The following is a 24,165-nucleotide window of genomic DNA, read 5'->3' as shown; positions in this document are numbered from 1 at the left end:
ATTAAAAATACTCTTGACTTCTTTCCAGGCAACTAATCTCTCTTATTGTGATGCAGCTTCCATTTTCCTACCCGATTATGATCATGAAACCACAACTCTGATCCCATTTATTTTTTTAAGTACCTTCATATATAACAAGAAGAGTGTTGATGTAAGGGGTACACATTCTGTGCCAGACATGGTTTCATGTGTTGTCTCATGTAATCCTTGCAGCAATATGATAAATCATCACCCCATCCAACTTGTAAGTGTTTCAGACATAGAGAGGTTAAGCAACTTTTTCCATGTTAGATAATATTAACTGGCAGACCTAGCCTTATGGTTATGGATTGTGTGGATTCCAAATCTCATCTCATTCCCTCCCACTCTTATCCCTGAAAGAGTTAAAATGATAGGTGCAGTCCATAAACTGCAAGCAATTAAGCCAGCTGGAGTCCAGTGAATGGTTCAGATTTTGCACACTATAGATAAGGTCTGTCTGAATTAAAATGTCTGAGTCCCAGGCACCTTGGTGTCCTTAAGAAATCACTGCAATTTAACACATCTTCCAGACATATTTAGAATGTCAAATTTTAGGCTTTTTTTTTTTGCTAGCTTTTTTTTTTCACTTTCTCCTTAATAGAAATCTGGCAAGGATAAGTGTGGGTGAAATGAGGGAAACCTCTTTCAAGTGAAAAACTGCCAAGGACACCACACCTCAAACTACAGCCTGGTGACCACATTATCAAAAAAGCCTTAATTTAAAGAACTAGTAGAAATCACACATAGGTGTTTATTTTTTAATTTTTTTTAATGTAGCAATTTTGTCTTACTTTTTTTTCTCATTTCTTAATTCACACTGTGATACTTTTAGACTTTTTTTTTTTTAACAGGCAGTGCTGTTGTTTGGAACACTCAATTCACACTCTCTCTTTTCCAGTTCTTTCACACTTCCAGAAAAACATTGCTTAAAACTGCCATTATATGTCTTAGATCTTAATGTGCTCTACCTTGTCTTTTGAATTTTAATCTCTCAGTGACTATCTTTATGAAAAATAAATGGCCCCAAATAAAAATTACAAAATAATCAACCAATCTGGGCTCACTCACAGTGTCTGAAATACAGTACACACATGTGATGTTTATAAATGAAACCAAATAATACGAGCCATGATTTTCTCAGTGATCACATCATTGAGCCATTCAGCCCTTGTTTTGCAACTAACGAGAACTGGTCATTTCAGATTTAAAAGTTTTGTTCTGGATTAAAATAATATAAATTTATAGAAAACACGGAATATTCAATAAACCAGAAAAATCCCATCACCTGAAGAAAAACACTTCCAGTTTTTATGTTCATATATTTATAGTACTGTTTATATATAACTGCACATATGATGAATATTGAGTTTCTTCTTAACAGTACAAAATGGCATTTCTAAGATCTTCACAAGTATCATTGATGAGTATCATATTCTAATCCATCATGCATTAATTTACTTAATCAATCTGCTATGGTTCTGCATTTATCTGTCCTTTATATTCTTGTGGGATATAAACGACTCTGCCATGGGTATCTTTCTAGTGTTACTTCTTTACAATTTGTCCCCAAAATTGGGATTACAGGGTCAAAGTTTACTGATGTTTTCAAGCCTCCGAGTACACATTGTGAGGGTGTTTTCCAAAACATTTGTACAATTTTAGGGTTTCAACAGTGAAAAACTGTTAGTCACTTCACTCTAGCAAACACTGAGATTGATTAGAAAATCTTTCATTGATAACTAGTTTATAGTGAGCATATCTGTTGTATTTAGCACTTTGTTAAGTGCTGGTATTTTTAAAATGCTTACACGTACAATATCTCATTCAGGAAGACTTGCAAAAAAAAGATGGATAAGCTATTATTAGACTCTTGTGTAAGTGGAGCATTTGAGGCCAATTACAGTCAAATAAAATGCCTACGGTCACTCAATGGAGGAGCTGAGAGTCTAGGTCACATTCTGCAACCCTCAGGCTGGTCCTTTTCTTTCTATCCCATCTGGCCTTGTCTGAATGAGTCCCTCTGTGCACTCATGCAGACAGAGTGACACTTTCCTACAGCATGAGGACAGGTGCACGGCTTCCATTTAGCTACCATTTTTTTTTTCTGTCAAACACATCCATTATGATGGGTCCCACTAAATCCTTTTAGATTATGTCTAGGGCCATATTGGTATAAAAGGCTGCTAAGAGCTGGGATCACTCTTTAAATTATTGGGCCATTTACAGAAAGAGAAAACTGAGGAAGACACATGTGCCAGATTCATTATCACCCAGAACACTGGTTCATGTTCATCACTGTCAGTAAACCTATTGTGTACGTGGAAGGAGTATAGCACAAATCCATGTGTGTGCCCTAGCGCCTGGCAGAAAGCCAATCCTACTGGTTTTCTCAGTTTCCCTCTCATATTTTCTTTTTGGCCACACATTGTTATTCTGAGATCAGAAATATGCAATGAAATCTCACTTCTACCTCTCACTTTTCACAGCAGGCTACCTCATTTGCAGATTGATTTTATATCATTAGCCAGTGATAATTAGAATGCTAACATTTTAATTAATGTAGCCATCATCAGTTGTTTTCTTTTGCTCTATGATATCCATTGCTACATTTTGAACTTATTTTTTAGACCACTGATGGATATAACAACACTAAAGAAAATGTTCTAAAAGGAAAAATCTCACAATGTTTACTCTAGCACATCTATTTCAATGCTTGCTTATTCTATGTATTATTTGTCCATATGCATAATATGCATATATTTATTAAATTTTGAAATTATGTTGTATGAATTTCCCTTCATATGTCATGCAATTTGGGGTCTATGTTTTATCCATAATTATGGTTTGTAATGGTTGTGTGAAATTTCATTGTATGCATATACAAAGTTTGTTCGCTATACATCATATGGAATAGGGAGGTATTTATAATATTTTTTCACTCTTAAAAAGAAAGCTGTAATAAATATCCTTGTGCGTTTGTAGGATTCTAAATTGAGGAACACTTCCTCATATTAATTCTATATTGAGAAGAATCTCCCTAAGATCACTCCCAAAAAGTGACCTCAGAGGGCTACAAAGTGTATACATTTGGCAATTCTTGATGCGTGTATCACAATTACCTTCCCAGAGGACAGTGCTATTTCTATTGATTCTTTTTCTGACAAATTTTATTTAAATTCCAGTCAGTTAACACACAGTGTAATATTAGTTTCAGGTGTAGAATTTAGTGATTCAGCCCTCCCATACAATACCCAGTGTTCATCGCAACAGGGGCACTCCTTAATCTCCATCACCTATTTCACCCATTTCCCACCCACCATGCCTCTGGTAACCGCTAGTTTGTTCTCTATAGTTGAGTCTGCTTCTTGGTTTTCCTGTCTTTTATGCCCTATATTCATATGTATTGTCCATTTTTTCATAGGAGTGAAATCATATGGATTTGTGTTTCTCTATTTCACTTAGCATAATACTCTCTAGCTACATCCACATTATTGCAAATGGTAAGATGGCATTATTTTTTATGGCTGAGTAATATTCCAGTGTGTTAGAGTGTGTGTGTGTGTGTGTGTGTGTGTGTGTGTGTGTGTGCATAGTCAATGGACAGAAATGAACCCACAACTGTATGGTCAAATAATCTTTACAAAGCAGGAAAGAATATCCAATAGAAGAAAGGTAATGTCTTCAACAAGCAGTGTTGGGAAAACTGGACAGCAACATGCAAAAGAATGAAACCTGACCACTTTCTTATGCCATACACAAAAACAAATTCAAAATAGATTAAGGCCTAGAACTGAGACAGGAAACCATTACAATCCCATAGGAGAACAGTTCTTTCTTGATATGTCTCCCGAGGCAAAGAAAACAAAAATAAATAAATAAACTATTGAGATTTCATCAAAATATTTCTACTGATTCTTATAAAGCTTTCTGAAGCTGTAGACCATGGTTAACCCATTTTACAGTAGATTTAATTAGATTTAATTTTTTTTTTTAATTTTTACTTGTTTTTTAGAGAGAGACAAAGACAGAGTGTGAGCAGGGGTGGGGAAGAGGCACAGAGAAAGGGAGACACAGAACTTGAAGCAGGTTCCAGGCTCAGGGCTGTCAGCACACAGCCTGATGCAGGGCTCGAACTCACAAACTGTGAGAGCATGACCTGAGCCAAAGTCAGATGCTTAACTGATGGAGCCACCCAGGTGCCCCATAGTAGAGTTTTAAAGTTGTCAGCTATCTAACATAATAAGAAAAGCCTACTGAGATATGTACTAGAGGAACACAAGTCCCTGTGTTAGGGTATGGCTTGTAGCAGATGATTCCTCTCCTCCACAAGATCTTAAGGCAGGAAGAGTTGATATTTGGTCTCTCTTTTCCAGTTCTAAATGGCAAAGTGGGGAAGAATCAGACTAGACTGAAGCTTTAAGTCAGGTCAGAGCTTTCGAGAGGTCCCTGGTTGTCTCCTTCCCCACTTTCACTAGACTGATCCCCCAGGATATCGTGACTCATAAGAGAAAGCCATCTCAAACTATATGTTTTCCTAACCTCTCACACTCTGAGCACAATGAGACTGGAGAAAGCCTGATAAGTATATGAAGACTTCAAGGAACAATATACCCTCTTTCCATGAAGATGCTAGAATCTGGAGTAAACACCAAGTCTTGCCAATTTGTTGACAACTATATACACAGTCCTTTATTTCCTAAGTGGGTTTTGAAGAAGAGATTTCTGTGGCTGTGTTTCCATTCACATATTTGTTTAAACATTCTTATATCCAGTCTATTTGGAATTCTGTAACATGTTAATTATCATGGAGTTTCGGGACAATAAGTGTTTGATTAGTCTTAGATAAAAGATCAAGTCCTAAGTCATTTCAGGTCAAAAGAATGTTTTGTGAAAACTAATAAGGGAAATCTCACTCAAATGGACTCAGGAAGCTAGAAGAGAAAGCTGGAAGAGATAGCAGTGCCACTCAATATCAATTATGAAAAGATTGTCACTTACAGATACCAACAGAAGAATCATCAACAGGAAAGACTAATCAATCAATTGCTCCAACAGGATAAGATGTACATTGAATCTTCTACAAGAAATCCACTGATTCACTTGGTAAGAAACCATCATCTCTCTTAACTCTTGCTTTCCTCTGTGAACTTTCAATCAAAACAACTCTTCCCAACCTCCTCCTTTTTCTCCATAAAATAGCATTTCTTCCAGTGTCTGCTGGACATGCCTATGTTTTTACCTTGGCTTGCTTTTTGCAAATTGCAATTCTCTTTCATTCCCAGCAGGAAGAAAATTTTGCTGGTTAAATAACTCACTTGAGGTTAAAACGTGTTATGTAGTTAGAAAGAGTGAAAAGATCTGTAGGTTGTTCTTTGAAGTTTAAAATTTCTTCAAAGAAGTGACTTGATTCTTTGCAAAATCATTTTCATATTTGGTCAATGTCTCTAGTTCTGTTGCCTTGGGAATTTAAGAAGTTAGGGAAAACATAGTTGGAATTACTTTATTGTTTGAGTAGCTTGCTGAACTAGCCAAACATTGGTGACCCTGCTCCCTTCCAGGGTAAAACTACTTTAAGCACATTTGAAAGGGAGGAAACCAAAAATATGGTTACAGATAATTAAAAGTTAACACATTCAAAAAAAATTTTTTTCTATTTCTCTAGAAACTGCTGTTGGAATTTTGATAAGGATTGAATGGATTCCATATATTGCTTTCAGTAGTATGGACAATTTAACATTAAATCTTTCAATATATAAAAATAGGATCTCATACATTTGTTTGTGTTTTCTTTATTTTTATCAATGTTTTGTCGATTTCAGTATGTTAGTATTTTGCCTGCTTACTTAGGTTTATTTCTAAGTATTTTATTCTTTTTGGTGTTATTATAAATGAGGTTATTTTCCTAATTTTCTTTCCAGAAAACCCATTGTTAGTGTATAAAAAGGCAAATGATTTTTTTTTTTTGTATTTTGGTTTGTAGCCTGCATCACTACTGAGTTCACTTATTAGTTCTAACCATGTTTTAAATTTTATTTATTTATGGAGTTTTCAGGGGTTTCGGTATATTAGACCATGTTATCTGCAAACAGGAACAATGTTATTTCTTTTGTTCTGACTTAAATGCTTTTTATTTGTTTTTCTTGCCTACTTGCTCTGGCTAGGACTTCCTGTATTACACTAAAAAGAAGTGATGAGAGTATGCATCCTTACCTGGTTCCAGATCTTAGAAGAAAAACTTTCAGTCTTTTCACTACTGAGTGTGATGTTAGCTGTGGGCTTTCAAATATGGTCTTTATTATGTTGAAGTAGTTTTCTTTTATTTTAGTTTTTGACGTTTTACATGGAAGAATGTTGAATTTCATCAATTTTTTGGCATCTAATTGGATAATCATGCTAGTTTTATCCTTTATTCTGTCAATGCAGTATATTGCGTGCATTGGTTTTTATATGTTGAAACATCTTTGCATCTCAGGGATAAATTCTACTTGGTCATGCTATGTGATCTTTTTATTGTGCTGTTGAATTCAGTTTCGTAGTATTTGTTGAGGACTTTTTCATCTACATTTATTAAGATATTGGCCTGTAGCTTTCTTTTCTTGTGAGGTGTTTGTTAGACTTTGGTGTCAGGTTAATTCTAGCATCATAAGACAAGTTTGAAAGTGTTTTTTCTTCTTCAGTTTTCTGGAAGAATTTGAGAAAGATTGCTGTTAATGCTATTTAAATGTTTGATTGGGGCGCCTGGGTGGCGCAGTCGGTTAAGCGTCCGACTTCAGCCAGGTCACGATCTCGCGGTCCGTGAGTTCGAGCCCCGCGTCAGGCTCTGGGCTGATGGCTCAGAGCCTGGAGCCTGTTTCCGATTCTGTGTCTCCCTCTCTCTCTGCCCCTCCCCTGTTCATGCTCTGTCTCTCTCTGTCCCAAAAATAAATAAACGTTGAAAAAATAAAAAATAAAATAAATGTTTGATAGAATTTATCAGTAAAGCTATCTAGTCCTGGGCTTTTCTTTGTGTAAATTTTTTTAATACTGATTTAATCTCCTTACTAGTTATAGTACAATCTGTTTAAACTTTCTATTGCTTCAGAATTCCATCTGCTGGTTGAAGTTCCAATAATTTATTTATTTACTTTAAATGATCTAGTTTATTGGTATATTAGTGGTTATATTAGTCTCTTCTGATCCTTTTTATTTCTGTGGCATCAAATTTAATGTCTCCTCTTTCATTTCTGATTGTATTATTTCAGTTTTCTTTTTTATTTTTATCAGTCTAGCTAAAGGTTTACTAATTTTGTTTATCGTTTCCAAAAACCAGCTCAGTTTTATTGATTTTTCTATTCTCTATTTTGTCTACTTCTTCCCTTTGCTCTCTATTTTTACTCTGAAATTTTTTTAACTTCCTTTCTTCTACACTTTTAAAATTCACAGGGAACCCAAAGGATCTTGAATAGCCAAATCAACTTGAGAAAGAACAAAACTGAAGGCATCACAATTTCTGATTTCATAATATATTACAAAACTAAAGTAATTAAAATATTATGATATAGTATGATACTGGCACAATGACAGACATATAGATCAACAGAGCAGAATAAAGAACCCAGAAGTAAGTCCACACATATATGGTAAACTGATTTTTGAGAAGTATGCCAAGACTATACAATGGGGAAAAGATAAGTCTCTTCAACAAATGATGCTAAGAAAACTGGATATGCACAAGTGAAAGAAAGAAAGAAAGAAAGAAAGAAAGAAAGAAAGAAAGAAAGAAAGAAAGAAAGAAAGAAAGAAAGAAAGAAATTAGATCCTTATTTCACACCACACACAAATTCAAATCAAAATAAAGATCTAAATGTTAGACTCTCAGAAGAAACTGTAAAATTCTTATAAGAAAACATAGTGGAAAAGCTTCATGACATTATCCTTAACAATAATTTCATGGATAGGACACAAAAACCACAGCCAACAAAAGCAAAAATAGATAAGTAGGACTAAATCAAGCAAAAGCTTCTGCATAGCAAAGGAAACACTCAACAGAGTTAAACGGCTTCCTGTAGAATGGAAGAAAAGATTTTTAACTGTATATCTGATAAATAGTTAATTTCCAATATTTATAAAAAAAAAAATTCCTACATCTCAACAGCAAAAAAATGGGTTAAAGACATGCATAGACCTTTCTCCAAAGACATAGAAATAGCCAATAGATATATGCTAAGATTCTCTGTCACTATCAATCAAATTCAAATCAAAATCATAATGAGATATCATATCACACCTGTTAAGATGGCTATTATCAAAATCCGTCCAAAGACAATAATTTTGATGATGATACAAGGATATTGGAATTCTTGTACCCTTTTAATGAAACTGTAAAATGGTATATCCTTCATGTAAAATTGTATGGAAATTCCTTAAAAACTTAAAATGGAGCTATCATATGATTTAGCAGTCCCACTTCTGAGTATTTGTTCAGAAGAACTGAAATCATGATCCTGAAGAAATATTAGTACTCATGTTAAAGTGCTATTCACAATAGCCAAGATGGGGCAATAAGCAAATGCCTATTGACGGATGAATGGATAAATACACACACACACACACACACACACACACACACACACACACACACACTGGAATATTGTTTAGCATTTAAACAGAAAAGAAAATTCACAGTATGTAACAATATGGATGAACCTTGAGAACATTATGCTAAATAAAATAAGCCAGCCACAGAAGAACTGCATGATTCCACTTCCATGAGGCATCTAAAATGGTTAAACTCAGGAGTGCCTGGGTGGCTCAGTCAGCTAAGCATCCAACTTCGGCTTAGGTCATGATCTCACAGTTCATGAGTTTGAGCCCCGTGTCAGGCTCTGTGCTGACAGCTCAGAGCCTGGAACCTGCTTCAGATTCTGTGTCTCCCTCTGTCTCTGCTCCTCCCCTTCTTGTGCTCTATCTCCCTCAAAAATAAATAAACATTAAAATTAATTAATTAATTAAATGGTCAAACTCAGAATCAGACAGTAGAATGGTGTTTACTAGGATCTGGGAGGAGGGGAAAATGGGGAGTTGCTAATCAACGGGTATTAGGTTTCAGTTACACAAAATGAGTAACTTCTAGAGATCTTCTGTAGAACATTGTGTCTATGATTAACAGCACTGTTTTGTGCACTTAAAATTTTATTAAGTTGGTAGGTCTCATTTTGAGTGTTCTTACCACAATAAAATAGAATAAAATTTAACAAATCTTACAATATTATCAGGTCATGTATTCCTATATTCTCATAGAAATATCTATAATCTTTTCTAAGCCTAAAAGTTAAAATGGTCTGCTTCGGATTACCAGTTTGCCTTCTGCATTCAAATCTCCCTTCTGAGTAATCTGAAATATAGACAACATTGACACATTTAACACTACATATACTATTTACTCCTCTCATTGTTTCTGTATTCATCCCAGGCACATAACATTTATTCTGGTTCAAATTTTCTCCAGCACATGGCAAACAGGCTCATGACTTTGGATTCTACTTTGGTTTTGCCTGAAATTCTGCTTTTGCTTTGCTTTCGCCTGAAATTCCTCCATTGCTCCCACAACAGACGAAGTTTTGCTCATCACCTCTGGATTCAAAAAAATCTATCTTGCTGAGTTTTAGGAAGGCAGAGTCCCTTTCTTCCTGTTCTGGCTTTCGCTGGTAAATTCATCATTTAGTATATATTTAGTGGTTGTGATGTCTGCCTTACTGTCCACATGTGGGAGTGTTCTGAGGGCCGAGAACATGGCGTATTCGTCTAATAGCTAGTGCAGCTCTCTCATGCTGACCAAGCCCCCAGGAGGTGATCAATATGTTTGTTGAATGTATAAGCTCTAAATTGTTGGACTCCTCCTATCCACAGACCAAACCTCACAGTCAAAAGTTTAGAACTACATTAGTTATAGAACTACATCCTCAGGGCTGTAATGATACATCAAGAACATCAAACATGTCTATGGAAATTGCCCAAAAAGAAAATATGTGTCAGTGTCATGTTTTTATCATGGTCTCCAATGGTCTGGTGCTGTGCAGAATTAACTCACATAGGCAGAAATGGGTATAATTGCAAGCCATGATTGAAAGTCTTGAAAATAGACAGCAAACAGCCTGCCTTCCTAAATCCATCCACACGGGGAAACTTGGTCTTTTGTGAAATAAACCAAAGTTACGAAAAGTCTTTAATTTCCTTCTTGGTTACAACACATTATTAAGTGATGCTATCATCTTCCCCTGTTTCCCTCTAACACATTTGGTTGGGGCTGGCTTTATTTTCTGTTTAATAGCAGAAAAAAAAATGTCATTAAGGAGATATGCAAATGGTTCAAAGATGGTGAGCTGAAGTAATTAAAACCCTCCATATGAAAAGCTTGATCAAGATTAAATTGTATATATACTTTATTCACACATACCTTTTCCCCCAAATCGAATTTAATTTATCCAATCCTATAAACCTAAAGTTGCACACCAGCAATTCATAGACTCATGCTGCATCAAGTTCTCATTTTAATCCAATGAAAAATTGCCAGGAAACCAAGATGCGGATTTTGAAACCCATTAATCAGGTTTTTTGACAAATAAGAAGCAAAACAAAAGATGGAAATATCATTTTATATAGAATTCCAAGAATATAGTAAGAAACCAACTAAGGTTTCCTAAGAAACCAACTGAGGTTTCTCCATTCTCAATGCAGCTATGTACTAAATGCTTTCTGGGGTTGTAAAGGCAGGATGACTCTTTCCTAAACCAGGAAATAACATCATAGCAAGAAAAGATAGTTTCGTATTGGGAACTGGAGGTACAGAGTCAGTAAATTCTGAGCAATGGAATATCCTTGAGAAGCATTTGTCTAGTAAATTTAGCACCAAACTTTTGAACTTCAGCATCTATAAATCTAATCTTACCCAATCTCTAATCATTTCAGACCAAAATCACTGAGCTACAACTTTCTGCTTTTACTTTAAAATCGTCTTTAAATAAATTGCTTTCCATCTGTCTTTTTCCCATTATAAATTTTTAAGACAGACTTTATTATGCCAACTCATTTTGGCTGTATTGAAAACAAATTCTTTTTGAGGGTGAGGTATCATCATTCAGATTCTGAAACTTCCTATTAACGCTTCGGAACATAAGCCAGAGTCCACTAGACACAAATTGTCAGACAAATGTCAAACACAGAAAGTTTGCATTGGCCATATTCTAAGGTCTTTTTCCCCCAGGGGAATATAATCGTCTTTGATAAGTAGGATCTTGATATCCCTACGAAGCTTTGCTATGTGAGTGAAACCGAGTGGTCCCAAACAGGACTTGCTGGAAGTTAAATTGTCATATTTAATGGCACCAAACTATGAATAACAACCATTTCATGAGTGCTTCAAGTACTAAGTATTGCATTTCATTTGGGATTTGCACAACCACCTTGTCCTTTGGCACTATCCCATTTTTAAAAAAAAATTTTCAATGTTTATTTTTGAGAAAGCGAGAGAGTGCACACACACGCACAAGCTGGGGAGGGACTGAGACAGAGGGAGACAGAGGATCCAAAGCAGGTTCTGCGGTGATAGCAGATGTGGGGCTCGAATTCAAGATCGAGAGATCATGACCTGCGCTGAAGTCAGTTGCTTAACTGGCTGAGCCACCCAGGCACCCTGACATTCTCCCATTTTACAGTTAAAAAGATTTTAAATAATTTGTCCTTTCTATCATATGCCTAACATGAGATGAAATCTTAACATATGTCCAACATCCTGAACACCAAATCTCAAACCCATACACTGTTATTTCTTTGAAAAGGTGGTAGACACATCTAAAGTGACAACAAATGTTCAAAGGAGGAGTACACATTATTTGCTTGCAAGTATAAATGCATCTATGAAAAGTGGCTTGACTGACATTTGAAACCAAAGAACTACAAAATATGAAACCACGAGTCACTTCCTTCCTTTAAAAAATTAATCAAAATTCCCTCCAATACCTTTTACTATCTCCTTTACCAGATAGCAAACCCTCAACAATGTTCCTATAGTCTGACCCTTAGCTAAATCACTTGTTTATTTGGAGACCACTAGTAGTTCTGGTTGTCTTCACCCTGGGCATTCTTCACTCAAACTCCTCAAACACACTCTTCTCCTCCCATCTCTCTCGGCTCAACACATAAGCTATGTTCTCTAGGAAACTCCGGGGCCGCAAGAAGAGGTCAAGTCCTCTTCTAGGTGTGAGTCCCCACTGTGTTGGATTTGTTTCCCTTGGCATGTAATTCAATTGTAATTAGTTGTCAGACAGGGACAAAATATAGAACTTCCTCAACTTATTATGGGGGTATGTCCTAACCAACCGATGATAAGTTGAAAATATTGTAAGTAAAAAATGCATTTAATACATCTAATCTACATCATAGCTTAGCCCAGCTGAACTTATGCATGCTCAGAATACATATATCAGCCTACAGGTGGGCCAAATCATCTAACGCAGAGACTGCTTTATAATAAAGTGTTGACTATCTCATATAATTTATTGGATACTGTAGTAAAGTGGAAAGCAGGGTGGTGGTGTGGGTACAGAATGCATTGGTTATTTACCTTCATGATCTGTGGCTGACTAGGAGCTGTGGTTCACTGTCATTGCCCAACATCATGAGAAAGGATGTTACCACCTTATCCGCCTGGGGAAAATTTCCAAAATAAAAATGTGAAATACCATTTCTACTGAATATGTATCACTTTGGGATCATAATAAAGTAGAAGAAAATTGTAAATAGAACCATCTGAAGGCAGGAACTGTCTGTATATGAAATCATGAATATCATGAGCTTTCACTGCTATTCTCTGCCTGACACTTTCTGGATCTTTCCTTGTATTGACCCAGGTGTTGGATGAGTCAATGAAATAGAGGAACTATAGAAGATGACAGCCACAGAAAGAAAGCGAAGAGAGAGAAAGAGTATGAATTATTAAGTAAATGGGGCAAAATGTTAAAAAAATGCTAAAAGCAAAATGTATATAGGAGTTTTTTGCAATTATGCAAAGTCATAAGTAAGCCACAATAAATACCAAAATGTAAGCATACATAAAAACATGCGGTCAATAAGCAACAGGAATTTATGGGAAGAAAATCAAAATTTCTCAATAATCTCCAAAGATCAAAAGAATAGGAACCAATATTTTATGTTATTATATTTTATATAATAAATAAAATTATATTTTATTTTATTTAGGGGAAGTGAAACATTGTGAAGATCCAAACTCAACTCATTTAACAGAAATATGTTTAACTCAATCTAATTAGCACCAATAAATCTACATATCCACCCCTCAAGGGATTCTTTTGTTAGTCAGCTTATCCCATGGTATCTGATATATCAAAGGGTCTTGATAAAAAAGAAAAAAATCTGAATGGATGAATGAACAATATCATGTCCTCCAATGTATAGTACATCTATACCTTGAATTCTATTCTAGTGTTGCACTTTATACACTATATCAGGGGTCAGTAAAGAGTCATCTAGTAAATAATTTAGGCTTTGCAGATCTTATAATTTCTGTGGAAACTTCTCAACTCTGCTATTGTAATGCAAAGACAGCCATAGATAACATGTAAACAAATTACTGTGGCTGTATTTTAAAAGAGAAAGAAAGGAGACAGAAAGAAAGAAGAAAGATGAAAGAAAGAAAGAAAGAAAGAAAGAAAGAAAGAAAGAAAGAAAGAAAGAAAGAAAGAAAAAGGAAGGAGAGAGGGAGCAGGAAGGGAGGAAAGAAGAAAGAATTTATTGTAGACCCTAACATTTATTTATAGACCAAAAATTTTTGTAGACACTGGAATTTGCATTTCTTTGCAGCCACTAAAAAATGTAAAACAAACAAACAAAAAATTCATAATATGTGTACTGTTCAAACACAAACAGTAGACCTGATTTGACCTATGAGCTAGGGTTTCCCAAACACTTGCCTATATCATTTTTTTGCTTGTATGCCAATCCTTTCTTAAGTTGTATATAGCTTTAGAGCAGAGCAGGTACTATCTTTGTACCTCCACTATCTAGTTATACATTGTAGAGATTTTTTTAAATAGGGTACCAAATAGAGATCTTATGTGCATTGAATCAAAACACATTCCACTTAAATGAATTGATGTAACTAACTTATTACAAACATCCGTATATTAATAATTTTGAATGTCTTAAGTCATACATACATATTAACTTAATCTTTAAAATAGTTTCTTTTATGATAAAACAGAGGAATATTTGTATTTAACACATAGCAAGTTTCCCTGAAATTTGAAGGCATTTATCTTCATAACTGTGCCATAATTTCCTCAAAATCACAGTTATCCCTAATTAACTGAGTATGTGCAGTTCCTCATACAGGGCTAGACTAGAGAAGACACTTAGTAGATAGTGACTGATGTGACTTATAAAGAAAATAAAGATTAAAATGGAGCTATACAGAAAAAACACAGTCAAAATGTCTGTATCACTATACATATACGAAACCCTGAAAATATTTTTTTCTAAATTGCACAGCTTTAAATGATTACAAAACTCTAAGTTTTTCATTGAAAAAGAGATATGGCATATTTATTTTTAATAAAAATAAAAATAATTAAGATCATGGATTTTATTCAATGTGTTTGATCATAAACTTCTATTATTATTCTTGGTTATGCATGATTTCTTAATAGACATAATATCAGAGGTGTAAGGAAAAACTTAAAGTAAGTCATCAACAGATTTGGTTTTGTTCCTTTACCCTTTCTGGCATCCTCTCTCCAGGTTCCTCCAAATGAACAATAATTCAGCAACCTACGAAGTCCCCCACACTGCTGCTTCAGATCTGCTTGGGAATTTTTTCTTCCCACTAGTCAACACACCCCCTGCTGGCTCTAGGCTAACATTCACTCCACCTTATTAAAAACACCAGTAAAAAGCAAATTATAGACGTTTGCACCGTATTTTCGGTGCTGATTCAAATGGAAAAGGGACAAAAGGACAGAACTGCTAGGTATTAGGTTACATAATGAAATAATCCTTTGAAATCAGCTCTTTCTCCTTCCAAATAATTTATTTCCTGAAAAATACACCTTTGGAAAATGGTAAAAGGTTGTAGGGGAGCTTTCACCGTAGTGGTTACCGCGGATCTTATGTTCAGATGTCAGCCTGACTTACTTAAGCACCAGATGTGCACATGGAACGGAAGAGATCATTGCTGCTCTTCATTAATTTTCTTCAACCAAGTTAGTAATAGCAAGTTGGCTTTAGAGACAGCTATTCCCTCAGAGACAGAAACACGGCAGCAGTAACCCTAAAGAATTTTTTTTAATAGTAGAAACCAATTTGCCAGTCATCTCTGAGATCAAATGAGCAAGTTAAGTACACACACACACGCACACACACGCACACACACATACACACATATACACACACAGGATTCAGTAGATTTATTTCATTGCCGAGCATTTGTGGCACTAGCGATGGCATGACAAACCTAAACTCTGGAATTGGAATCTCCGCGTTTCTGCTTAATAGCTTTGTGCTTTGGGCAATGTTACTCAAATTTCACAAGTCTTGGTATCCTTATCTGCCAAATGTAGCTAATGATACTTCCCTCGGAATTTTGCCATGAATTCTAAAAGAGAAAACAAAGTCACAATGCCTACTCAGGGTGATATTTAATAAATGTTCAATACTTCTCCAGAGAACCTAACTAGGAGTGGTTTAAACAATACAGACGTTTATTGTTCCACAGTAGAAGTAACTCAATATTGTAATTAATACCCATGACATGTTTCTGCTTTTTGCCATGTCATTGTCCTGGCCATTCCCTCATATTCCCAAGATGTCTACTGGAGTTACAATACTCATGCCCTCATAAGATACTGACCATGCTGCGGGGAAAGCTGCAGGGACAACAGGATTTGTATTAACACTCCTCTCCCTTTCTGAGAAGACAATCTCTCCATCCCCCAGAGTCTTATTGGTCAGAACAGGGCCACAAGGCAAGAACCAGACACTCACTCTCAATGGGAAATATAATTGTAAAGGCTTTCTCAGGTCATGATTCCTTCACCAGACTGGATTGTTGTTTTTTGTTTTGTTTTGTTTTGTTTTTGTTTTTTTGTTTCTTTTGCAATCAAGGCAGAAGTTGGAAACTTACATTTGCATACACTACTTCCCCATCTAGAAATTGTGAGGGGTGTAAGAACCTTGAAGACAGGACCAGATTGGCTCTTTTCTATGGCAACTATTTAACCAAAAGGAAACGATACATGTCTCGGCACATCATCCTTGCTCAATAAATTAATTTCAGTTGACTGAATTATTGTGTTGCCTTTGGATAATGAATTATGTATATTTCCCATAGAATGGATGGTCTTTTCAGATATTTGCAAGTATTTTTACTCTATGGATGAACTGGCAAATAAAATGCATGAGAAATCCAGTGGTTAGGGGCTGAATAAATTGTCTTTTTAAAAAAAAAATACATTTATTCATTTTTGAGAGACAGAGAGAGACAGAGCATGAGCAGAGGAGGGATGGGGAGAGAGAGACACAGAATCTGAAACAGGCTCCAGTCTCTGAACTGTCAGCACAGAGCCTGACGTGGGGCTCGAACCCACAAACTGCGAGATCATGACCTGAGACAAAGTTGGACATTTAAGCACTTGACCCACCCAGGCACCCCTAAATTGTCTTCTTTGAACTAGGGCATAATATTTAGAACTTTCCTGTATAACAACAACAACAACAACAACAACAAACTTTTACATGTATGATTCTTTCTATTCACCATGCCCAAATACCAAAGCCAGAAATGATCACACTTCACAATTTACGGATGTAGAAGCTGAATCTCAAGAGTATTTACTCAAGGTCTCATATCTGGTAAGCTGCAAAGTCAAGGCTAATGCTTGGGGTTTCTGATCCTAAGCTCAGAATACTTTTCATTACTCGAAACAGGTTTGTCCTGAAACATGATATATATCACAAATGACTTCTGAGTGATTGTTGGCACCACTTCCCTCAGAAAGAGCCAGAAATAAGTAAAGAGGAGACATCCTCTTTGTGACATACGTTCTGGATGTGGCATGGCTGGAATTATACAAATATACTTATATAAATACATTCAAAATACTTTTGAATTCCTCTCAAAAACTAAATCCAAGTTTTTGAGAAATGTATGTCTAGGAAAAATGAACTATAAAGATAGTAACCTAAACTGCATTCCTATTGATTTTTTCATATAACTGATATCTTTATTTACAAGGTAAATAAGCATAAATGCCTTCAAAGGGGACTCTGAATTCTGGTGCAATGGATGAAAAGGGGTGAGGGGAGGGGATGGGTATACCTTTTAAAAAGTTGACAAGGCTTTTTTATATCTAATATTATTCATTCATCATTTTTTTTACATTTTATTGACAGAGAGAGGCATAGCATGAATGGGGAAGGGGGCAGAGGGAGAGAGAACCCCAAGAAGGCTCCACACTCAGCGCAGAGCCTGATGTGGGGCTTAATCCCATGCCCTAGGGGTCATGACCTGAGTGAGTCAAAATCAAGTCAGATGCTCAACCGACTGACCCACGCAGGCGCCCCTCAAATATTTTTCAAAAGCCTCCATGTATGCTGAAGACTCTAAGTTGAATGTTAACTGATAAATTACTTCTGAGAAACTACTCAGAGTGAGGAAACCCTATGAAGAGAAACAATATAAAGGAACCGAAAAAGACTTCAAGAGAGATGCGTTAGCTGAATTTGGAGTGCAATGGTGAGCAAAAAGTAGCCAATTGGGAAGAAGCAGTCCACAGAAGGAAGAAACAGTAGTATGTATCAACAGAACGACATATACCAGCTGAACAAAAACATGTGTTTCAGGTGAAGGTATATAAAGGGTTTTTCTATTCATAGGAGATCGATGTAAGAAGATGGCTAGTTTTGATGTCAAGGATGAACATGGTGGTTACGAGATTGAGTTTGAGATGGAACAAGGAGACAGAAGTAGCGGGGAGAGGCTCAAGTGAATTGTTGTCAACCTTTGGCTGAGGTCCATTTGCCTTAATGGAAAAGCCAGTTCTTCTGTAAAAGTAGAATTCTGCCTTCATTACCCTAACATGTGACTTCCTGTGAGGGCAAATGCACTCGACCTAACCTGAATTCAATAACAAGCCTCATGGCAAAGAGTGACTCAAATCCATTTACCCCCAAAGAGACAACCACTTCCTTATGCCAATTGCAAGTTTTCCTTCCCAGCGGAAGCAATCTTTGTCAACTTAAAAACACCTATAGCACTTATTATCTGGGCGATTTGGCACTTAAACATATGCTAATTTGTATTGTCATCTTAACTTTGTTTTTTTTAATTTTTTTTTCAACGTTTATTTATTTTTTTGGGACAGAGAGAGACAGAGCATGAACGGGGGAGGGGCAGAGAGAGAGGGAGACACAGAATCGGAAACAGGCTCCAGGCTCTGAGCCATCAGCCCAGAGCCTGACGCGGGGCTCGAACCCACGGACCGCGAGATCGTGACCTGGCTGAAGTCGGACGCTTAACCGACTGCGCCACCCAGGCGCCCCTGTCATCTTAACTTTTTAAACATCTTACTCTCCCAAGTCATTTTTAGCTCCTCGAGAGCAGGAACTTTTTTTTTCTTGCCATTTCCTACACCCTACAGGTGTAGCATGTTACTGGCCACATGCTCTAAGGGGAAAATTTCAAAAACAAAAACAAAAAAAGAAAAAAATTTAAAACATTTTTTAAAAGAAGGATGAAAAGAAGAATATTAAATTAACTTTCTGCCACATCAATCTTTTTAAAAACTCTATTTTTAAAGATATGAGTGGCAGCAGAAATCATCCTGCCATCTTTACAACAAACCATGAATATGTGAAACTGAAATAATCCAAAAGTACTGAGACGCACAACAGACTATGGTGACCAATGCAGACTCCTCTCTCGTACACGCCAGGTACACATGTGTCACAGTGAATTTTACCTATTAGCTCTATAAAGACAAAGGAAAAAAAGATGGATGGGTTTTCACTTTAAGGTGTCCTGTCAGTTGGGGCCATTCATTCTGTGTGATCCTTCAGATGTCAATATCCGTCTCCTCTTAGGATATCATCTGTAACATGGAGACGGTCAAACATAGCTGCTACATGCCTCACAGGAGAATTACAGAATCAAGGAGGCAAACCACCTGTTGAGTATTCCAAGGCTAAGATGCCAGGGGATGAATGCTCCTTTCCCTTCCACTCTATTAAAAGGAAGGAAGTGGGAGGGCCCAAGGGAAAATCGAAGGGACATGAACACCGAATCCTGTCCACTTCATTTCTTTTTTAAGATTTCAGATATGCGTTTGTCTTGAGAAGATGTTCCGATTTATCCTTCTAAGATGCAGGCATCTGAGGGTTTCAGTGATCCATTTTTCCTCATTTCCTAGGAGCAATCAATCTGCTCTATCTATGCATCATTTTTAAGCTTCTACAAAGCAAGGTGTTCTGCAAGTATGAGTTCTATATCAAGCAACATGGGGGTTAAGGGACGATATTCAGCTTCCACTCCAGCATTTGAAAGGTGGATTTGTCAGACTAAAAGGTTGACGAAAGAATTTCAAAAGGTAAATATCAATCTGGCTGAGAACGGTTTTAACAGTGATTAATATTCTACAGCTAATAAAAACGTGTTGGCAAAATGCCCCCAGAAGATGGTATTGTTTACACTATTGTCTAAGAGGAACAGCTGTTTACCCCTGAAATGTTAACAAATCTTAGACAAATGTCTGCTGTTTCAGGCTCAAAGTTGCTCTGAGAACAGGTGTATTTGAGAGAGAGAGAGGAAAGCTACAACTGTAAATAGCGCTTTAAATTAGGTGCAATTTATATACTATACACTAGGATTGCATGTGAACATCTAAATGCAGAGTTCCAATATTTACTAATATCTAGAAGATTATTCACAGTTTGGGGGCTTCTCGTAACAAGTTTCCCTAGCTGCCTTTTAATACATATTTCAAGCACATTTTATTGACCCAGATAGATTCAGTTTTAAGTCACTGTAATACGAAATGAAGCCCACATCTTTCATAATTAAAAGAAAATATTTATTTATGTAAATATTTTTTGGAGAGGTGTAGAAGATGGGATGATGTCGGGGAGCGTTAAACTCTGTGAACAAAAATCTGTACTCTCTGGGTATCATTTTCCCATTTGTAAAAAGAGAGGTCTTATGGAGCAAGGGGAAATCTCACCCACTGCTAGTGGGGGAAGACATGTGAATTGCTAACATCATTTTACAAAGCAATTGGAGATACCTGCTAAAGCTGAAGATAAGTGTTTCATAAGATATGGAAATTCTACTCCTAAATACATATTTGAGAAAAAGTAAGAGACGGGTATGAGTGCATAGTTCACACTGAGAAAAAACAAACAAGCAAACCTGGAAATAGTCTGTAGGTTCATAAGCAGAAAAATTAATGACTACGTTGTGGCTTTTTTATAAAATGAAATATAATACAGCAGTTAAAATGAAAGAATTAGCACTACATATATCCAAGCAAAGAAATTGGAAAAATAAAATGCCTAGTAAATTGCAAGGTGCAAAATGAAACAGTATGATACCATTTATATATTGATTAAAGGCAACCAAAGTGATACCATATATTGTTTAGGGATGTAAATATGTGTGGCAAATGTATAAAAACACAATGTATGAGAATGAGAATAAAAGTGTTTACCTTTAGATATGGTAGGAGATAACTGGGATTAGACAAGAATGCAAAAGCAACTTAAATTATATTTGTACTATTTTATTTCTTCTAAAAACTGTCTGTTAAAGAACATGCAAGGCTGGATAATGGTGCCTATTATTTTCTACACTCTCCAGTATGATTAAATTACCTACATAGGTGTTTTTGAACCTGAAATGCTCAAAGGCCACAGATTGGGTGGCAGCACTTGGGACACTCAGTAGGAGAGGCCAGACCGATCAGCTTGACTTTGGGCACCAGCCCCCTCCTTACTCAGACCCCTGCCACCAGGGTAGCTTCTTGGATCACCTCAGCTTTGAAGTGTTGTGACTCACCATCTCCTGGAAATGGCCGTCCTTCCACAGGTAAAGCCTGTGCCGGAGAAGTCTTCCGGTTGCCCAAGAATCTAGTAGCTGGCACAGTTATTTTCAATTAGAAGCTCGGAGACAACAGCATCATTGTAAGTTACACGTGAAAGGACCCCCAGAATTCTCTCCTCTCTATGAAAATAACGGTGTCACAAATCGAATTGTTATTCAACTCCCTTTTAGTATTCCGAAGATGTGAGCCGAGCTCTAACCAAAACCCACAAAGTTAACCTTAGGATTCATGCAGAAGCAGCCTAGATGCTGCTGCAGGAGGGAGGTTGGGGAGGGAAGGGGAGACATCAACTTCCTCTGAAGTGACTCTACCCCTAACTTGATTGTAAGCTTCACATAGGAGAAATCGTTATGGTCCCTCATTTTGTTAAGGTTTGGCAGCTCTCTGACAGCTTCCAATAAAAACAAAATAAATTGATTTATGGTAAAGCAGGAGAGTCCCCAGATGCAAACCAGAAGCCAAAGACAGAACCAGGGTTTCTAATAAGCATCCAGGAAGAAAAAGAACTACTCTTTACCTCCTTTGAAATTTAAATCCCTCAGCGGGGGTGGGGTGGGGTGGGGGGATGGGGCGGGGGTGGGGTGGGGGGGCGGGGGTGGGAGGCTCAGATCTCCAATCTTCGGAGTCAACCGGGGCCCCCACCCTGACTCTCCCCATTACCACACCTAATTTGTGTCTCCCTCGCTCGGAGACCTAAAGCCCGGAACATCTTACAGTGGTCGCCCCAAGCTCCCTGCCAACAGCATGGAGGGTGTGTGTGTGTGTGTGTGTGTGTGTGTGTGTGTGTGTGTGTGTTTGTGTGTATGTGGCCGCCCTGAAAGTGCGAGCTGTGGCATCCCGGCGTGGGGGTCGCAGAGCAGGGGGCGCGGACCTGACATTAAGTCGCTACATCAAAAACCCCAACACCGCCCACACCCGTCGGCCTTCCTTAGTTAGGAAGCAACCCCGGGGGAAATCCTTCAAAAATTCAAGTCTTCCCTCTCCCCTTAAAAAAGAAAAAGAAAGAAAGAAAGAGAGAGAGAGAGAGAGAGAGAGAGAGAGAGAGAGAGAGAGAGAAAAGGAAAAAGAAAAAAGAAAAAGAAAAAGAAAAAGAAAAAGAAAAAAGGCATGTCATTAGCTCCTTGCCAAGCTTTCCACGGGAAATTCGCTCTGGCCGCTGCGTTCTGTCTTGCAACTCCCTGCAGAATCCCTAGGGCAGTGGCGTTCTAGGAAAACCTGGGGGAAAGGTCAGCGCCTCTGCTCCCCCCGGGCAGGGGCGGGGCGGGAGGGTGAGGAGGGGAGGGGAGGGGTGGGGAGGGCGGTGAGCGCGCGCGGGAGAGGGGCCCGCGGCCCCCGGGGCAGCCGGAGCGCACGGCCGCCGCGCGGGGCCTGAAGGACCCGCCCAGGCCGCTCTCATAGGAGGGCGCGGGGCGGGCCTGGCCGGGGGCGGTGCCGCGCGCCCTGCTCGCCTATAAGGAGCGGCCGGCCCGGGTGCGGATCCCAGCGCCCGCGGCCGAGGTGCAGCGGCCGTGCGCCCGGCTCGCCGCCTGCTGTTGCAGCGGGGCTCGGCTTTGCGCCTTTAAGGAGGGGGAGCGGAGGGCGAGGCGGGCGAGGCGGGCGCGCACAGCGAGCGGCAGGTGCGGGCCCCGCAGCTCCAGCCGCAGCTTCAAGGCAGACCCCGCTGTGCTTTCGGTGGAGCTTCTGGACACGGGATGGAGTGAAGCAGCGAGTGGCTCTCCTTGGGGGGGCGGGAGGGGGCCAGGCGGCGCGCAGGAGAGAGGACGACAGGAGTGAGAGAGAGAGAGAGAGAAAGAGAGAGAGAGAGAAGGCGCAGCGGCAGCCGCGGCCGGCGCCTGCGAATTTGGGATCCGACTGGGAGGGACCGCTTCCTCGGGGGAAATGGATTCTGTACCACGGCTGACCAGCGTTCTCACTTTGCTGCTCTCCGGCTTGTGGCATGTAGGATTCACGGCGACAAATTGTGAGTACCAGGAGCTGGGAGCGGGTAGGTGAGGTGGGGAACGCGAGCGTGGGAGAAAGACACTCAAGTGTCCACGCGTGTTCAGTTGTGCCTGCCCCGAGCAGAGGGGAAGGGGGGCGGGGGTTGCTGATTGGTGTGGTTCCATCCCTCAAACCATCCCAAAAGTTAGCTCCGATGAGCCAGCCCCGCCGGGTTGCCTGCCCTTCTCCCCGAATCGCAAAGTTCCGGGGAGAAGGGAGGGATCGCCTTCCTTTAGCCTCAAGCCAGCTCCGCGTTCTACGCCTGCCTGGTGTCTAAGCAGAGCTTTTCCTGAGAAGGGCCCCGGGTTCAGATCGTAGGCACCGAGGGCTGTGAGCTCCCCGAGATACAGATGCTCCCGGCCACCGCGCAGGCTGATAGCGGTGACAGTCTCCGAATGCGGCTGCCTGGGATTTGCAGTGTGCCCACTGCCTCACGAGACGCGGCTTTCAGCTCTCCCCCAGGCAGAAAGCTTCAGCTGGGGTATCTCGCAACCGAGAGGCACCGGTTTACTGGGATTGGGAGTTTTGGCCTAAGAGTCGTGGCCCAGTGTAGTCAAACCACAAGATCAATGGCTGCCCCTGTTCCAGAAGGAAGAGCTTTTGATGCACACTCCACCCCCAAAATCTTTGTGCCAAAGAACACATAATGAGTATGCACTAAGTGTACCCTCTGTCGTCCAAGCTCTAACCTCAGCAAGTGCAGGGCATTTAATTTAATAGGCAGGAAGGCTGGACACCTGGGGATCCGCCACCTGCACTGTGTATTTAAAGAACCCAGTTCGTCAAAGTTGAATAAATCGCTGGAGCCATCAGAGGTTCAAGCTCAATTGCTCAGCTGCCTCTCTAGGCAGAGAGAGGGAAGTTTTTCCAGCTTGGGAACTCCTAAATGAGAAAGAACGCAATTAAGCCATCTGTGTTGTTTCCAAAGATGGTTTATCAAGGTTCCTTGAGTTTCTGTGCTTGCTCCCCTCTCTGCTAACCCGTCCAGGAACCTCAGAATTGCTTAAGCACGTTGGGACAT

The 24,165-nt window shown here is 38.8% G+C and overlaps 1 protein-coding gene across 4 annotated transcripts in view; it reads left to right on the top strand.

Moving 5' to 3' along the window:
- The first annotated feature begins 22,862 nt into the window (after nt 1-22,862).
- CNTNAP5 (contactin associated protein family member 5) overlaps nt 22,863-24,165 on the top strand; it is an 805,732-nt gene continuing 804,429 nt past the window's right edge. For all 4 annotated transcript variants that reach the window (XM_011285200.4, XM_011285199.4, XM_019837943.3 and 1 more), the window contains exon 1: nt 22,863-23,124. In XM_011285200.4, the coding sequence (XP_011283502.3) occupies nt 23,043-23,124 (82 nt within the window). In that variant the 5' untranslated portion in view covers nt 22,863-23,042. The remainder of the gene's footprint in view (nt 23,125-24,165) is intronic.

Source organism: Felis catus, chromosome C1 (assembly GCF_018350175.1).
Source record: "Felis catus isolate Fca126 chromosome C1, F.catus_Fca126_mat1.0, whole genome shotgun sequence".
NCBI lineage: Eukaryota > Metazoa > Chordata > Mammalia > Carnivora > Felidae > Felis > Felis catus.
The sequence above is the reverse complement of the archived record's forward strand: the minus strand, read 5'-3'. Positions and strand labels throughout refer to the sequence as shown.